This window comes from Monopterus albus, unplaced genomic scaffold, assembly GCF_001952655.1.
Source record: "Monopterus albus unplaced genomic scaffold, M_albus_1.0 scaffold163.1, whole genome shotgun sequence".
In the NCBI taxonomy this organism is placed as follows: Eukaryota; Metazoa; Chordata; class Actinopteri; order Synbranchiformes; family Synbranchidae; genus Monopterus; species Monopterus albus.
The window spans coordinates 424,907-438,672 of record NW_018128043.1 but is presented as its reverse complement, the minus strand read 5'-3'; the positions used below and the strand labels follow the sequence as shown (position 1 = coordinate 438,672).

The following is a 13,766-nucleotide window of genomic DNA, read 5'->3' as shown; positions in this document are numbered from 1 at the left end:
CTGGAGTTCAAATCCTCTACTGCTGCCTTCTTGGCAGGAAGATCCTTCACATATACCTGACACACATATGCATGCAGGCACACACAAATCATATAGGTTGAATTTAATAAGAAATCACTGCAGTGGCTCAATGTAGGACACAGGCTCTTTCAATCAAGTTATATAAGTTCACTCAAACAAACACACACACAATAAAGTCTTTTTAAGGTTGAATTCCAATGAAAGATTACAGCATTGCAGGGAAAACAGTCTCAATTAAATAAACAAACATACACATATAAGCACATGCTCACGTTTTTCAAAGCTGAGTGAAATAAAGAACTGTATCTCATTTACACTTTGATAGCAGCTATATTAAATTACACAGATCAACAGCCACTGGAACATTATAACTGCTGTGTTGTGCAATGATGGTACCTGGACTTTTTCCAGAGTGTCTTGTATATGCTGTGGCGCTGGAGGCTGCAGAGGGATGGCCAGGACACCCTCTGCCTTGTCCAACCAGCGCAGCATCGAGGCCATGTCGTCCTGCAGCAGTGTAGCCACTGTATGTGCCTCGGCAGACCTGCAGGAGGACAGCAGAAAGAGAGGAAAATTAAACATCTGAAAGTATATGTTTGTTGGATTAGCATGACGGTAAAGGGCCTGCAGGCACACACACACACACACACACACACACCTCCTTTTGCGTTCGTTGAGCTGCTGACAGACATTAGCCCAGCGAGTGTTCAGTAATCTGAGCTGTGTTTTGAGCCATGAGGCATCGTCTGGTTTGTTCAGCTGGCTGATGTCCTCTCCTGCCGAGTTCACTCTGTTCAGTACCACTTCCTGGAGGGGTATGGCCTCTGTCAGGTCCTGCATACACATACACACACACATTGGGAGATTCATTGTTTGGTTGTTGTGCTTACATAGTCTTACTGTGAAGACAACTGCTTTCTGGAGACAAAAATTTTAGTCTTCACAAAAAGGCAAAAATAAAATCTCATACTAGATAAACCTTAAACACCCTAACTAATTTAGCAGATGTTAAGGGGTACACAATCTTTCCCCTAAATTACATATTAAAAAATACTGATATTTGAAATTGTTGACAAAGCCATTAACCAAATTAAGGGGTTACTGTGATATAAGTTTGGAATTTTGGTTGACAAAATATTTTAATACAATGGTATTAAAGAGGGTGGGTATTACAGGTGCTTCTTTCTTGGTACTTTAATTTTTCAGTATAGGTGCAAAGTCAGTGGTTTACCACAAATTTGGGTTTAATTAGGATACAAGTCAGGTAAAATGAATATAAAAGATTTTAATAGACTGTCTGCACAGTTTACATGGATTTTAAGTAGTAAAAATGCCTTAAATTTGATTTGAAAGCTCCATTTTCACTTAAGGTGAAAATTAAGGACATTTTTATGATATGAATTAAAGGAATGTTTTTGTTTTTGGTTCATTTTATGAGATTTTTTTAATGGATTTTCTGTATAGATTAAGGGGTTTAAGGGGTGAAAACCTCATAAAATTTACAATATAACTACTTAATGTTTACCTTTAGAGTATCTTTGTTTATTAACGTGTAAGTTTACAAGCTCACTACAAATGTGGGCCTTTTTATTGAGACCATTAAACTAGCTTAGCATAAAGGCAGATGGTAACAGTTTGGCTGGTTCTGTTCAAAGGTTAAAAAAAATGCTGGCATAGCCTCTTAGCTGGGTTAGTGCCTAAGCTGACCAGCTTGTGGCTCTAGCTTCATATTAAGAAACAGCTATGAGAGTGGTATATGTCTTCACATGTATCTCAAAAAGAAGAAAATAATTTCCTAAAATGTTGAACTATTACTATAAATATTTTGAAGAATAATGTTAGTCAATGCAGTGTTCCCATAAGTCTGAATGTGTCTGTGTTTGTATGTTGGGGGATCAGGATAGGGTGCACTTCAGGTGCCAGATGGTCCTCTGTCTCTATACAACCACACACTCCCTCTCTCTCTCTCACACACACACACACAAAGCAGCACTTGAGTGGCACTTGGACGCGACATCGTTGTCTGTGCAGGTGGGCATCGAGGGCTGATCACAGCAACCTAGAGTAGACTGGACATGTCTGATGCTGCAAGCACACACACACACACACACACACTTACCGTAATAATGCGCAAGGTTGAGTGGGTACGTTTTTTTAAATGTATTATTTATTCTGGTTTTTACATTGCCTTTGTAAAGTACTTTAGTCGACCAGACGTTGCTTTTAAAGTGCTATACAAATAAATTTTGATTTTGACTGAATTTTGATTAACCACAGCAACTGAAACTAGAAGTCAACTCAATCAAACATCATCTATGAAAACAACCCTTCATATGATTCTCCTCATTGAAAATAATTTACATACATTAATAATCTCAGTGAGCTAAAAGTCAGTTGTTCTACCCTTTGCTTTTCATAATCCTTCAGTTTTAGTTTTGGGGGCTGATGTAACATTAAAATGTCAAACTTGATGATATAATACTGTTACATAAGGACTAAAAAAGAGAGTTGTGTTTGTATGGAGGCTGACTGCACTGTCAGACACTCGCTGCCTTTTCCTCTTAACAGCAGCCATCTGTTTGCCTGTGTGTGCATGTGTGCTACTGACTTCAGTTGGACACCAGCTACCAGTAGGCACAAAAGTAATATCTGGACCGTTATGTGATGTCATATGACATCCTGTTTGTTTCAGGGGATTTTATTGTATTGTTGATTATGTCATTAATTTCAAAAATGCCCGGCAATATCTTGACTTGGCCTGTTTCTCAGATTGTTTTTGTTTATGTGGATATGAGTGTACTTTCTCAGGAAAAAGGCACATAAAAACACTCCTGTATTTAATAAACCATAATGAAATGTCACATCATTGCCTCTTAATTAGCCACCTTTGAAATTTATTGTCCTCATATTCTTATTTGCATAAAAAATGTTTTAACTGTTCTGATGTTCCTATAACTATAATATGTATTTTAAATAATATAAAACTACATAAAATAATGTTAAGATTATGTGAACTACTGTTAAATTCTTGTCAGATGATATGTCACTATAAGTACAGGGTCACATTTGTGGGAAATTTTCTCACATTATATAGACAAAATGATTTATTCATCTCAATAAAAATCCTAGTCGTCGTCAAATTAAATTAACACCAACATCACTGAAAACGGGCTACATCCCACTACTCATGTCCAGATTTGGACTCGACTCCAACTCCAGTCCTGATTTTCAGGGCTTGTGACTCGGCTTAGAATTGAGTACCGATGACTCGGACTCAAGAACTGACTGCATTCAGACTTGGAAGGTGGAGATGAGCATTCGGGCCTTTGTTTTTTTGCTGTAGCCCATAATAATATGGCATAGTTATTGATATCAACACCTGTTTGCCTGCACCATGCTGTATCTGGCACACTTCCATTGACACGTACACCCCACCTTTCTATTCCTCCAATGTTTAGTGTCCCATGTACCTCAACCCTTACATCAGACTATTTGAAATATTACTATTTGAAAACAAAGACTGATATATATTCAACTCATCTATTTAATTAAAACTCATTTCATAACAAAAAAACTATGCATCAATTGTGATGACACATTTGGCACACAGGTCACCACTTTTTGGATCACAGGAACCTGCTATCTTTAATAACACTAACATAAAACAACACATACAGTGGTGTGAAAAAGTGTTTGCCCCCTTACTGATTTCTTATCTTTTTGCATGTTTGTCACACTGTAATGTTTCAGATCGTCAAACAAATTTATATATTAGTCAAAGATAACACAAGTAAACACATCATGCAGTTTTTAAATGAAGGTTTTTATTATTAAGGGAAAACAAAATCCAAAACTATAGAGCCCTGTGTGAACAAGTGTTTGCCCCCCTGTCAAAACACTGGTTTATCGCACCTGAGTTCAATTTCTCTTGCCACACCTGTTCGCAATCAAGAAATCACTTAAATAGGACCTGCCTGACAAAGTGAAGTAGACCAAAAGATCCTCAAAAGCTAGACATCATGCCGAGATCCAAAGAAATTCAAAAACAAATGAGAAAGAGAATAATGGAGCTCTATCAGTCCGGAAAAGGTTATAAAGCCATTTCTAAAGCTTGGGGACTGCAGCACTTATCACAGCATGTCTTCCAGGGCCTGAAGCAGCAAAACAGCCCCAGACCATCCCATTACCACCACCATATTTTACTGTTGGTATGATGTTCTTTTTCTGAAATGCGGTGTTACTTTTACGCCACACATAATGGGACACACACCTTCCAAAAAGTTCAACTTTTGTCTCGTCTGTCCACAGAGTATTATCCCAAAAGTCTTGGGGATCATCAAGATGTTTTCTGGCAAAACTGAGACGAGCCTTTATGTTCTTTTTGCTCAGCAGTGGTTTTTGTCTTGGAACTCTGCCATGCAAACCATTTTTGCCCAGTCTCTTTCTTATGGTGGAGTCATGAACACTCACCTTAACTGAGGCAAGTGAGGCCTGCAGTTCTTTGGATGTTGTTGTGGGGTCTTTTGTGACCTCTTGGATGAGTTGTCGCTGTGCTCTTGGGGTAATTTTGGTCGGCCGGCCACTCCTGGGAAGGTTCTCCACTGTTCCATGTTTTCGCCATTTGTGGATAATGGCTCTCACTGTGGTTCGCTGCCGTCCCAAAGCTTTAGAAATGGCTTTATAACCTTTTCCGGACTGATAGAGCTCCATTATTCTCTTTCTCATTTGTTTTTGAATTTCTTTGGATCTCGGCATGATGTCTAGCTTTTGAGGATCTTTTGGTCTACTTCACTTTGTCAGGCAGGTCCTATTTAAGTGATTTCTTGATTGCGAACAGGTGTGGCAAGAGAAATTGAACTCAGGTGCGATAAACCAGTGTTTTGACAGGGGGGCAAACACTTGTTCACACAGGGCTCTATAGTTTTGGATTTTGTTTTCCCTTAATAATAAAAACCTTCATTTAAAAACTGCATGATGTGTTTACTTGTGTTATCTTTGACTAATATATAAATTTGTTTGACGATCTGAAACATTACAGTGTGACAAACATGCAAAAAGATAAGAAATCAGTAAGGGGGCAAACACTTTTTCACACCACTGTATGGGCAGAAAACTAAGAAAAAGAACAATCAAAATGCTGACAGAATCAGTCTTGCTTAAGGGCATTTCAGTGGCTTTTGTTTGTTCAAACCTTTATTTATACAGTATTTGGCGAGAAAAGCTTGCGTCTCTAGTGTTGTGTCTCTCTGAGCATATATGTGTGTGTGCATTACCCTGAGGTGCTGTCTGTGTGCTGCTGGCTCGCTCTCGGCCAGTTGCAAAGAGCTTGCAGCTTCGTTCAGCCATTCCTCGAGAGCCTTCTGATCTGAAGTAAACTTCTGCCACTTGGAGTTGCAATCCTGCCACCGTCTTGATGTGCACACATACACAAACACAAACAGATGTTCATTTACATGTACTGTATATGTGTACAAAATCAGTCATTAATCATGATATCATGTACATACAGTATGTTTATCTACCCTTCTACAGCTGAGAGCAAAAGGTTAGCATTCCCTTTTTCTGAAATGGCAAAAAGAGTAAAACTATTCTGTTTTTCGGATGAACATAATATTTAATGCACATTCAGCTAGTACATCTGTTCATCAGCAGAAGTAACAAAAATGGTCAGGGAGTGCATAAATATAAGGTTATAGTAAAATAATGTAAATCATATTAGTACAAAAGTTTCCATCCACTTTTATGAAATGTTCTCTGATACTTTGTATGTCCTCCCTCACCTCCTCCAACCTCTTTGGGTTCACCTCTGAGCAGTGTTTGGATCCTTTCACATGTAATTTTAGCCCATTCTTCATGGCATATTTGTTCCAAGTCTACTAGATTGTTTGGTTATCTGCTATTACAGCCCTCTTCAAACTGATCCATAGGTTTTCAATGATATTTATGTCTGGAGACTGGGAAGGCCATGGTAAAACATCCACCTTATTCTTTTTAAAGCATTACTGAGTTAACTTTCCTCTATGCTTTGGTTCATTGTGTTGTTGAATGAGCCACTGCCTCTTCATTTTTAGCTTTCTGACTGATGGTAGAAGGCTGCATTCATTCTTCCTTCCACTTTATGCAGAGCTCCAGTGCTTGATGCAGACATCCACCCCCAAAACATCAGTGAGCTTCTGCCATAACTGACTGTGGGAATGGTGTTCCTCTCTTCACAGGCACTATTTTTTCTCACCACACATATCTATGCAAATTATGACCAAGTAATTAATTTTTGGTGTCATCACACACAGTCTTGTTCCTTAGCAAACTCCAAGCATATACCCTATGTCTAGAAGTAAGCAATGGCTTGCTGCGTGCTTTTCTGCTAAACAATAAAGACTCATGCAGACTACGCTCAACTGTGGAGATATGGACCTTTATTCCAGTTGTCTCTAAGGATTTTCGTCAGGTCCCCCGCTGTTTGTTTTGGATTCTTATGTAGCTCTCGAGCAGGTTTCCTAGTGCCTCTTTCAGTTATTTTTCTTGGTCTTCCACTTCTTGGAAGAGTCATTGTGTCCACATTTCTTCCATTTCTGGATTATGGTCTTTGCAGTTGGTATTGCTACCCTTACACACTGAAATATTTTTATATCCCTTTCCAGCTTTATGAAGGTTTACCAATTTCATTTTAAGGTCTTCTGGAAGCTGTTTTCCTGATCCCATTGTTTTTGTTGCTTCAGACTGCCCCTGCCCACTTTATCAAACAGGATGCAAACTTTGCACTCAACTGTACCTATCCATCCTGTATCCTCCCTGCATCCCCTCCTTACTTTAGTCTGTCCTGGTAGAGCTTGTTCAGTTTGTCCCAGTTGGTATTCAGGAGGGCAGCGGTCTCCTTGACCCTCTGGCCTTCCAGAGGCCGCGCACCTGCCACCATCTCCTCTCTGCGGGCCAGCACTCCCTCCACTGGGCCTTGCAGCTTGTCGATGCTCCCCTTCACCTCCTGAGTGCAGAGGTGATGTTGGAGGTGGAGGAAACAGGATGCAATTCTGAGTAGAATGCTTGATGTGAAACTAGAAAACAATCATTTGTGTCTTGTCCACCAATTAAAGACATTAAAAAGCTGCAGATTTATATTATAAATTGATATGGCTGACTTTTGTAAAATAGTGTATTGTGACCATGGCAAAAACATTTATTAATAAATATGTAACTAAGTGCATTTACTCAAGTGATGCACATAGGTATAAATTTGAAGTACTTTCCACTTCTACTCTACTCCATTTTAGAGGGAACTATTGTACTTTTTCTGCACTGGAGAATACTTTGACATTAAACTCCCCAAAAAACTGCCAAAAAATGTTTCCAAGTGAAATATACAATAAAAAGGATCTGATTATAATACAATATGAAACCAACCAATAATGTGGTAGCAATACACAACTTCTTTTTGGTAGTTTCTTTAGTGAGGGCATTTCACAAAAGATGTAAAAGCCCAATGTGTTTGCCACATGGGTAGCATTTGTTTACTGTAAGCCCGCTGAAAATGACATGATATGGCTGATGGTTCATATTATTTTCTGAGATATATTTTCTGTGGCTTTCAGACATAAACACTAAATCAGTGCTGACCTTCAGACAGTGCTCTTGCTGAGGCAGGTTATAATACGCTGCGGGCCAGTATTCAGGAGAGTTCAGCTTGAAGTACGTCTCTGACACAGAACGCAGAAATTCCTGCAGCTCTGTTAGGTACTCCTGGATGCCCACACACAGAGAAAGATGTAGGCACCAACACCCACATGTACACAAACACAAAGTAAAGAGGTAGATCAGAAAAAGACAAAAACACTGACTGGATCCATAAAGAATCACATGCATGATACATGGTTGGTTAATGCCTCTAACCAGGCAACATACTAGGCCTTGTTTTACAACTGATTAAGGCACCAATGAGGGACTTCAGCTGGTTCACTGAAGTTCCATTAAAAAAAGTAAAAAAAAAAAAAAAAACATGATTAAGTCTAAATCAGCTCTACAGAATACCTGTTTTCTAGAAACAAAAGTATCATTTTTTGTTGTGCATAATAAAAAACCCTACATAAACTACTTATTACAAATGAATTTAAGATGATGATTTCTAATTTTGACAAATGAAACCCCAGATCATTTCATGGCTGTCAGACACCATGAGATGTCTCACTTTGTCTAAAAAAGTCCTTTTCAAACATGCGATTAATCCTTGTTTTACATTATAATCATATTCAACCTTGTGTCAACTTACTTTTAACTTATTTGAGGCCTTTATTAGAAGTCAACTTTTGATTTGGCAAACTGAGATGAATTTTACATTTCCCAACCATGCTACACACTAGCATGCACTACACACACACTACACACTAGTCTAATTCAGAATGAAAAACGAAGCTCCTCCCCACAGTGCAGAGATCCTAAGATATGAACACTTAGCTCTGCTCCTTTCGCCTCACTGTAAAGCTCATGTAGCCTGGGCAATCGCATCTACCATTTAAATGACACTTTTTATTTAATCCAAACTAAAACACAGACATTAGCATTATTAGAAGCTTTACAGAAAGTTAATGATTGGTGCTAAGTTATCAAGTCAGCTCTGGGTTTGCCTGGTGTGACTGTAATAATGTCTGTAACAGGGATGTAATGGAGTGTGTTACAAAGCTGGTTCACTCACTAACTGATATATTGAATGTCCTTGTGCTTTGTCTGTTTTTTGAAGAAAAGAAACAAATTTACTACCGCTTTAAATCCTTAAAGTGGTACGCCTATGACTTTCTATTGCACTTAAAGTTTGGAGACAAAAGGAACATTATTAAAAAATTGTTAAAACTGATTCTCTTACTGACTTTAGCATGGGTTTGTAAGATTCCTTTCCAGAATCTTAAAACTAAATCAGTGTAGGCATGCTGTTTTAAATTGCCTGATGCCATTACTCTTCCAGATACAAAGATTGCTTTTAATAGATTCAAGGCTTGAATATGTGTCTTCAGTGACTGCAGGCCAAAAAGTTTTAAGCCAGAAAAGAACAGAAAAATAACTTGTCTCCCCCACTCCTTCTTCCTTCCATATGTCTGAGTGAATACACATATAAACTGCATCTTTCTATATGAAATCCACTGTACAGCACAATCACAGATAGTTGGGATGTAACAATACCAAAACCTCACAGTTTGAGATTACCATGACAAAATGTCCATAATATGATATTTATCACAATATTTTTAAAAAAATTAAAAAAAAACCTTCACTAAATAATAAATCAACATTTTTGTATCATGTATATAAAAGATAATGCAGCAGTCAATAAAAGTCATTTTATGAAACAAAATAATATATTATTACAGCAGCTGGACCTTGTAAATAAAACAAGTCACACTTCAAGTAAAACATCAGTGTTTTAGGACCCCTAGGCAGTTTTAACTTTCTCTGTTTGGAGATGCTGATAACCATTGGACAGGTTCTCAGGAGGCTGTTAGACCAGTTGAAGTGGGTATTTCTCACCCTCCAACCAGAACGAGGAGAACAAGATGCCAAACTCTGATAATCTATATAAAGATGAGATCTGTGCTTTACTGCAGGTGTTTTTCAGATATCATGGTCTACTTTTTTCAAAAGAAAAGCACTTAAGGGTGGTTACTAAGTGGTTGGTTTTGTTTATATGGGCTTGTTTGCCCATCTCTGTTAAAGTGTTGTGCACAGTTGTCTCCTGACTATTTCTGAGAGATGTATCCGGGACACACTCAGTCCTAAATTGGGCCTTCACCCGACAGTATTATTCAATTTTGTCAGTTTTCTTTTTGCCTGTGTCACTTGATAAAACTGAAATGCTACCATATAACAGCTGTAAAATTTGATGATGGCACATCTGCTATGTCTACCTCCATCTATGTCATAGTCCCACAACATTATCAAGACAACTTTCTATCACATTATCGTGAAATTATGAATATTGTTATATCCCTAATAGATAGCATGATTATCTGCTGCTTGGGTAGTAAGAGGAGACCACAATGTGCTCTATTTTAAAGCCAGCAGGCAATCAGAAGAGCAGCAAGAAGCTTAGGTTTGCACCATCAAAGTGGCATTTTCCTGGGGCACACTGTGGCGCACCTTTGTCTTGTTATATATTTTCATCAATTAATTTGAATGAAATTATATTTTAAGTTTCAAATCTAACAAAATTAAATTGAAAATTTTGTAAGAAATTTAAAAAAGAGAAATACAAAAACAAAGACTGAAGTTAGCAGGAACATCTTTCTGATATTCAAGCATAGCCAATTTTGCCCAACTAATATCAGAGCTTTACAGTGGGTCAGCCTCCTGTATTTCTTCTTTTGGGATATCACAGATTTAATATCAAATCTATAAGGGATTACACCTCATAAAGTCTCTGTAATTCAGTAAATTCCAACAGTAATGTAACACAATAAGCACATTATACAAAGTTCTTCGATGCCATATGATCAGTGATGAGTTGAAGTATATCAACGTCAAATTTTGGGACATTTTCTGTCTGCTTCTGTCCATCTACAACAACATATGTTTTAATACTGTAGTCTAAAGTTGAACAGTTTTTGTGAGGCTATGAAAATGAAGTGCCCCTCTCCCTTAACAATTATTGCTCAAGAGTCCTTGAGCAATGCACTGAAGTGCCTAAATAAGTGGAGCTCGGTGTCCCGTGCAGCTCCCAGGTTGCCTACACACAGTGTTCCGTCACTGGTCTCTTGGTAAATAAAGATGAAAATGACACTAATTATGTGCTTATGATTATTATCTCTGTGCCTTAAGAAACGCATTAGAGGATGTCTATAGGTTTAGTACAGACATCATTAAGATGAGTATTCTTTATCCAACAGGTGTAAGTGCATGTGGCTGACAGGATATACATACATCTTTGGTGACTGGCAGAGCCGGGAGCTGCGAAGGTGTTATGCCATTGGTTGGCAGGGGAGCATGAGGTGACACAGACCCAGACAAAGCAATCAATGAGAGTCAGACATGTGAGCATGCTTCACATGTACACATAAGACATGCAAATGAGAATGCAGCAAAGAAAAACAAAAACAAAAGCAATTCAGGTTTTATTTAAAGGGAAATTATGCATTAGATTTAAAGTAACTTGTGTGAAGTGCTAATGTTAGTGACAATATATTAATGTTTTGAACTTAGTGATATATGGAGTAAGATATATTGTTTACATAATATTCATTCTAATAAAGGGCCTGGCCCTTTATTAGATGAAAACAAATACAATTCAGTTCTTCTGCGTGTGTATCTTGGATTTCATATTAAAGGAAAAATGTGGCAATATTCTCTATTTTGCTTCTAATCAACAAATCCCATGTGCACACCCTGTCAGGGTCATTCGGTGTGACCTGCCTCTCTTCCTCCTTTCTCTCTCTCATCCTGCAGGATAGGCGCCTCAGCTGTGTTGCATTCGATAATCAGTTACTCATTGGTTGAAGTGCACAGCTGAGGCGCATTCCTTTGATTACCACCCTTCCTTATTTAAACCTTGGGCAGACGCTCCGTCGTGGCTGGAGCATTGCCTATACATAAATGAATGTAAATGTGTGTACTCATATGTGACTTGATTTCCCCGCTGATAGTCCCTGTGCTGTTGATTTCTTTTTGTGCATTGTTTTGTCCTATCTACAATGTTCATCCATCAAGAAAATCATTTGTCATTTGTTAGCTCAGAAATGAAACTAAACCCAATGTTTTCTGATTTATTGTAATGCATTATTATACAGCATTTAGTAATATAGTATAAAAGTCCAGTTTTGACCTAGCTACCCAAATTTGCCCTAATGTGTGTGAATTTAGGATAATATAATTAATAGGATACAGGAAATTTCTTATCACATGCTGAAGGGCATTCATTTTGGACAGTTATTAGAAGTTCTGCAACCTATTTTCCTTCTATAAGTTAGTGAAAACAATTATTATAGCTACTTAAAGAGTCTGACACACTGTCATTTAAAGGTAAACAGCTTACATAGTTAGTATTATGAGCCTGTCTAGTAGTACTTTCAGTTAGTACTGCAGATATAGAAGTCGTGCCTAGTGAAACTCACACATTGTCTTTTGAAGAGTATGAACATGCCCTCCACCTCAACCCAGCGCGTGTTGAGCTGGAGTTGGCAGGGCTCCACTAGACTGGTGGCTCCAGCTTCTGAGACCTGATTGGCTAAGCCCTGCACCTCCTTAAGCGCCTCCTTCTTCTTGTCGAACTTTGAGCCAATTTCCTATTGGATGAAATCAACCAGGAGTTTAGCTGCTTTTGACTGAGCCCATTAGAGAAGAGGGATGGGGGTTGGGGTCACAGAGAAGCATGTGGATGTGCTTGAACAGACATTCACATACTCACTTACACACACACTCACACAGGGACAACTGATACACAAACATAAAACACATCCATTTACTCACTAGCACACACTCAAAGAAACCATATATAGTATTCATATCGTTTGTAACTCAGTTCAAACAATCCATATAGAAAAGGAAAAAGTAGTGCTGTAATTAGGAGGCGCACAGTGCCTTAAGACTTTATTTACTTTGAGAAGGAGTACAGTCAATGGCCAGTACAGAGGAGTAAGTGCTGTGTGTAAACTGAGCAGTGTAGGGGTGAAAAGAAGTAGAGAATTGCATGAATGGAGAGACATAGATTGACAGACAGGTAGTGTGCAATCTCAGCTGCGGCAGTCACGGGTGAGGAGAGCATGTGAGACATCTGCTTAGCGAAATCTCATAGTGATCGTCTGAAAGTAAAAAAAATCACATACACAATCAGGGTGGGGGGCAGAAAAACAGGCAAAATCCAGGGTTTCTCCATCAAACATTCCCAAAACACAGTCATATATTCAAAATAAAGTTTAAAGGTGCTACACTGGTATATAGCATAACATCAATATGTCATTTTCAGATTAATTTGAATACCTTGGTAAAAGTACTTTTTACTAGAGATGCCTGGAAGCATCTGACAGTGTTTGTTAGTGAGAATGGGTGCAAAGAAAACTCTAATTCTGGGGGTGAAAATGCATTGTAAATATGCACGTGTAAAATCTTGTCCTTGATTTCTCCCGAATACTTTATATTGTCTTGTTTTAGGTATTTTTGGGTAATTTTTCAGAGATCCTCATGGCTATTTCCCCAGATATTTCCCCCATTGCGGGATTAATTATGGGAGTAATATTCTTGTCCTTGATTTCTTTATCTCTTGAATACTATATTTTGTCTTGTTCGTAGGTACTTTGATTTGTTCTCAGGGATTATTGTGGGAGGATCATTCTTGTTCTTGATTGTCTCTCAAATACTATATTCTGTTTGGTTTTAGGTACTTTGAAATCTGTTTCTCAAGATATGTTGTGTGGTGTTTGTTTTTATGGTGTTTTGTTGCTGCTCTCTATTGCTGCTGGAACACAGGAATTTCACCATTGCGGGATCAATAAAGTCCTACCTACCTACTTACGTAAGAAAGGCTGTAAATATTTTATTTTTTATAACCAAATGAATACTTTATTTTGAAATTTAATCACTACTGAATTTGTAGCACACAAATGCATTACTTTGAAAAAAAATTCAAGCCATTCCTTATGAAAGGAAAGTCCTGCCAAAACATTTGAAGTGCACTCTGAGTAGTTGCAAACTGAGTAGTTCAAAAATGTGGTTTGTGCACCTTTTAATGCTATGGCAGGGATTAAACCCTCACTTTTCATATATATATATATATA

At 38.0% G+C, this 13,766-nt stretch overlaps 1 protein-coding gene across 1 annotated transcript in view; it reads right to left on the bottom strand.

The window, feature by feature from the left end:
* LOC109968814 (dystrophin-like) overlaps positions 1–13,766 on the bottom strand; it is a 345,011-nt gene that overhangs the window by 148,701 nt on the left and 182,544 nt on the right. The window contains 8 exon segments of the mRNA XM_020615347.1: positions 1–2; positions 4–56; positions 418–565; positions 680–855; positions 5,295–5,430; positions 6,831–7,003; positions 7,633–7,755; positions 12,108–12,278. The exon segment at positions 1–2 is cut by the window's left edge and continues 56 nt beyond it. Coding sequence (XP_020471003.1) covers positions 1–2; positions 4–56; positions 418–565; positions 680–855; positions 5,295–5,430; positions 6,831–7,003; positions 7,633–7,755; positions 12,108–12,278 — 982 coding nt within the window.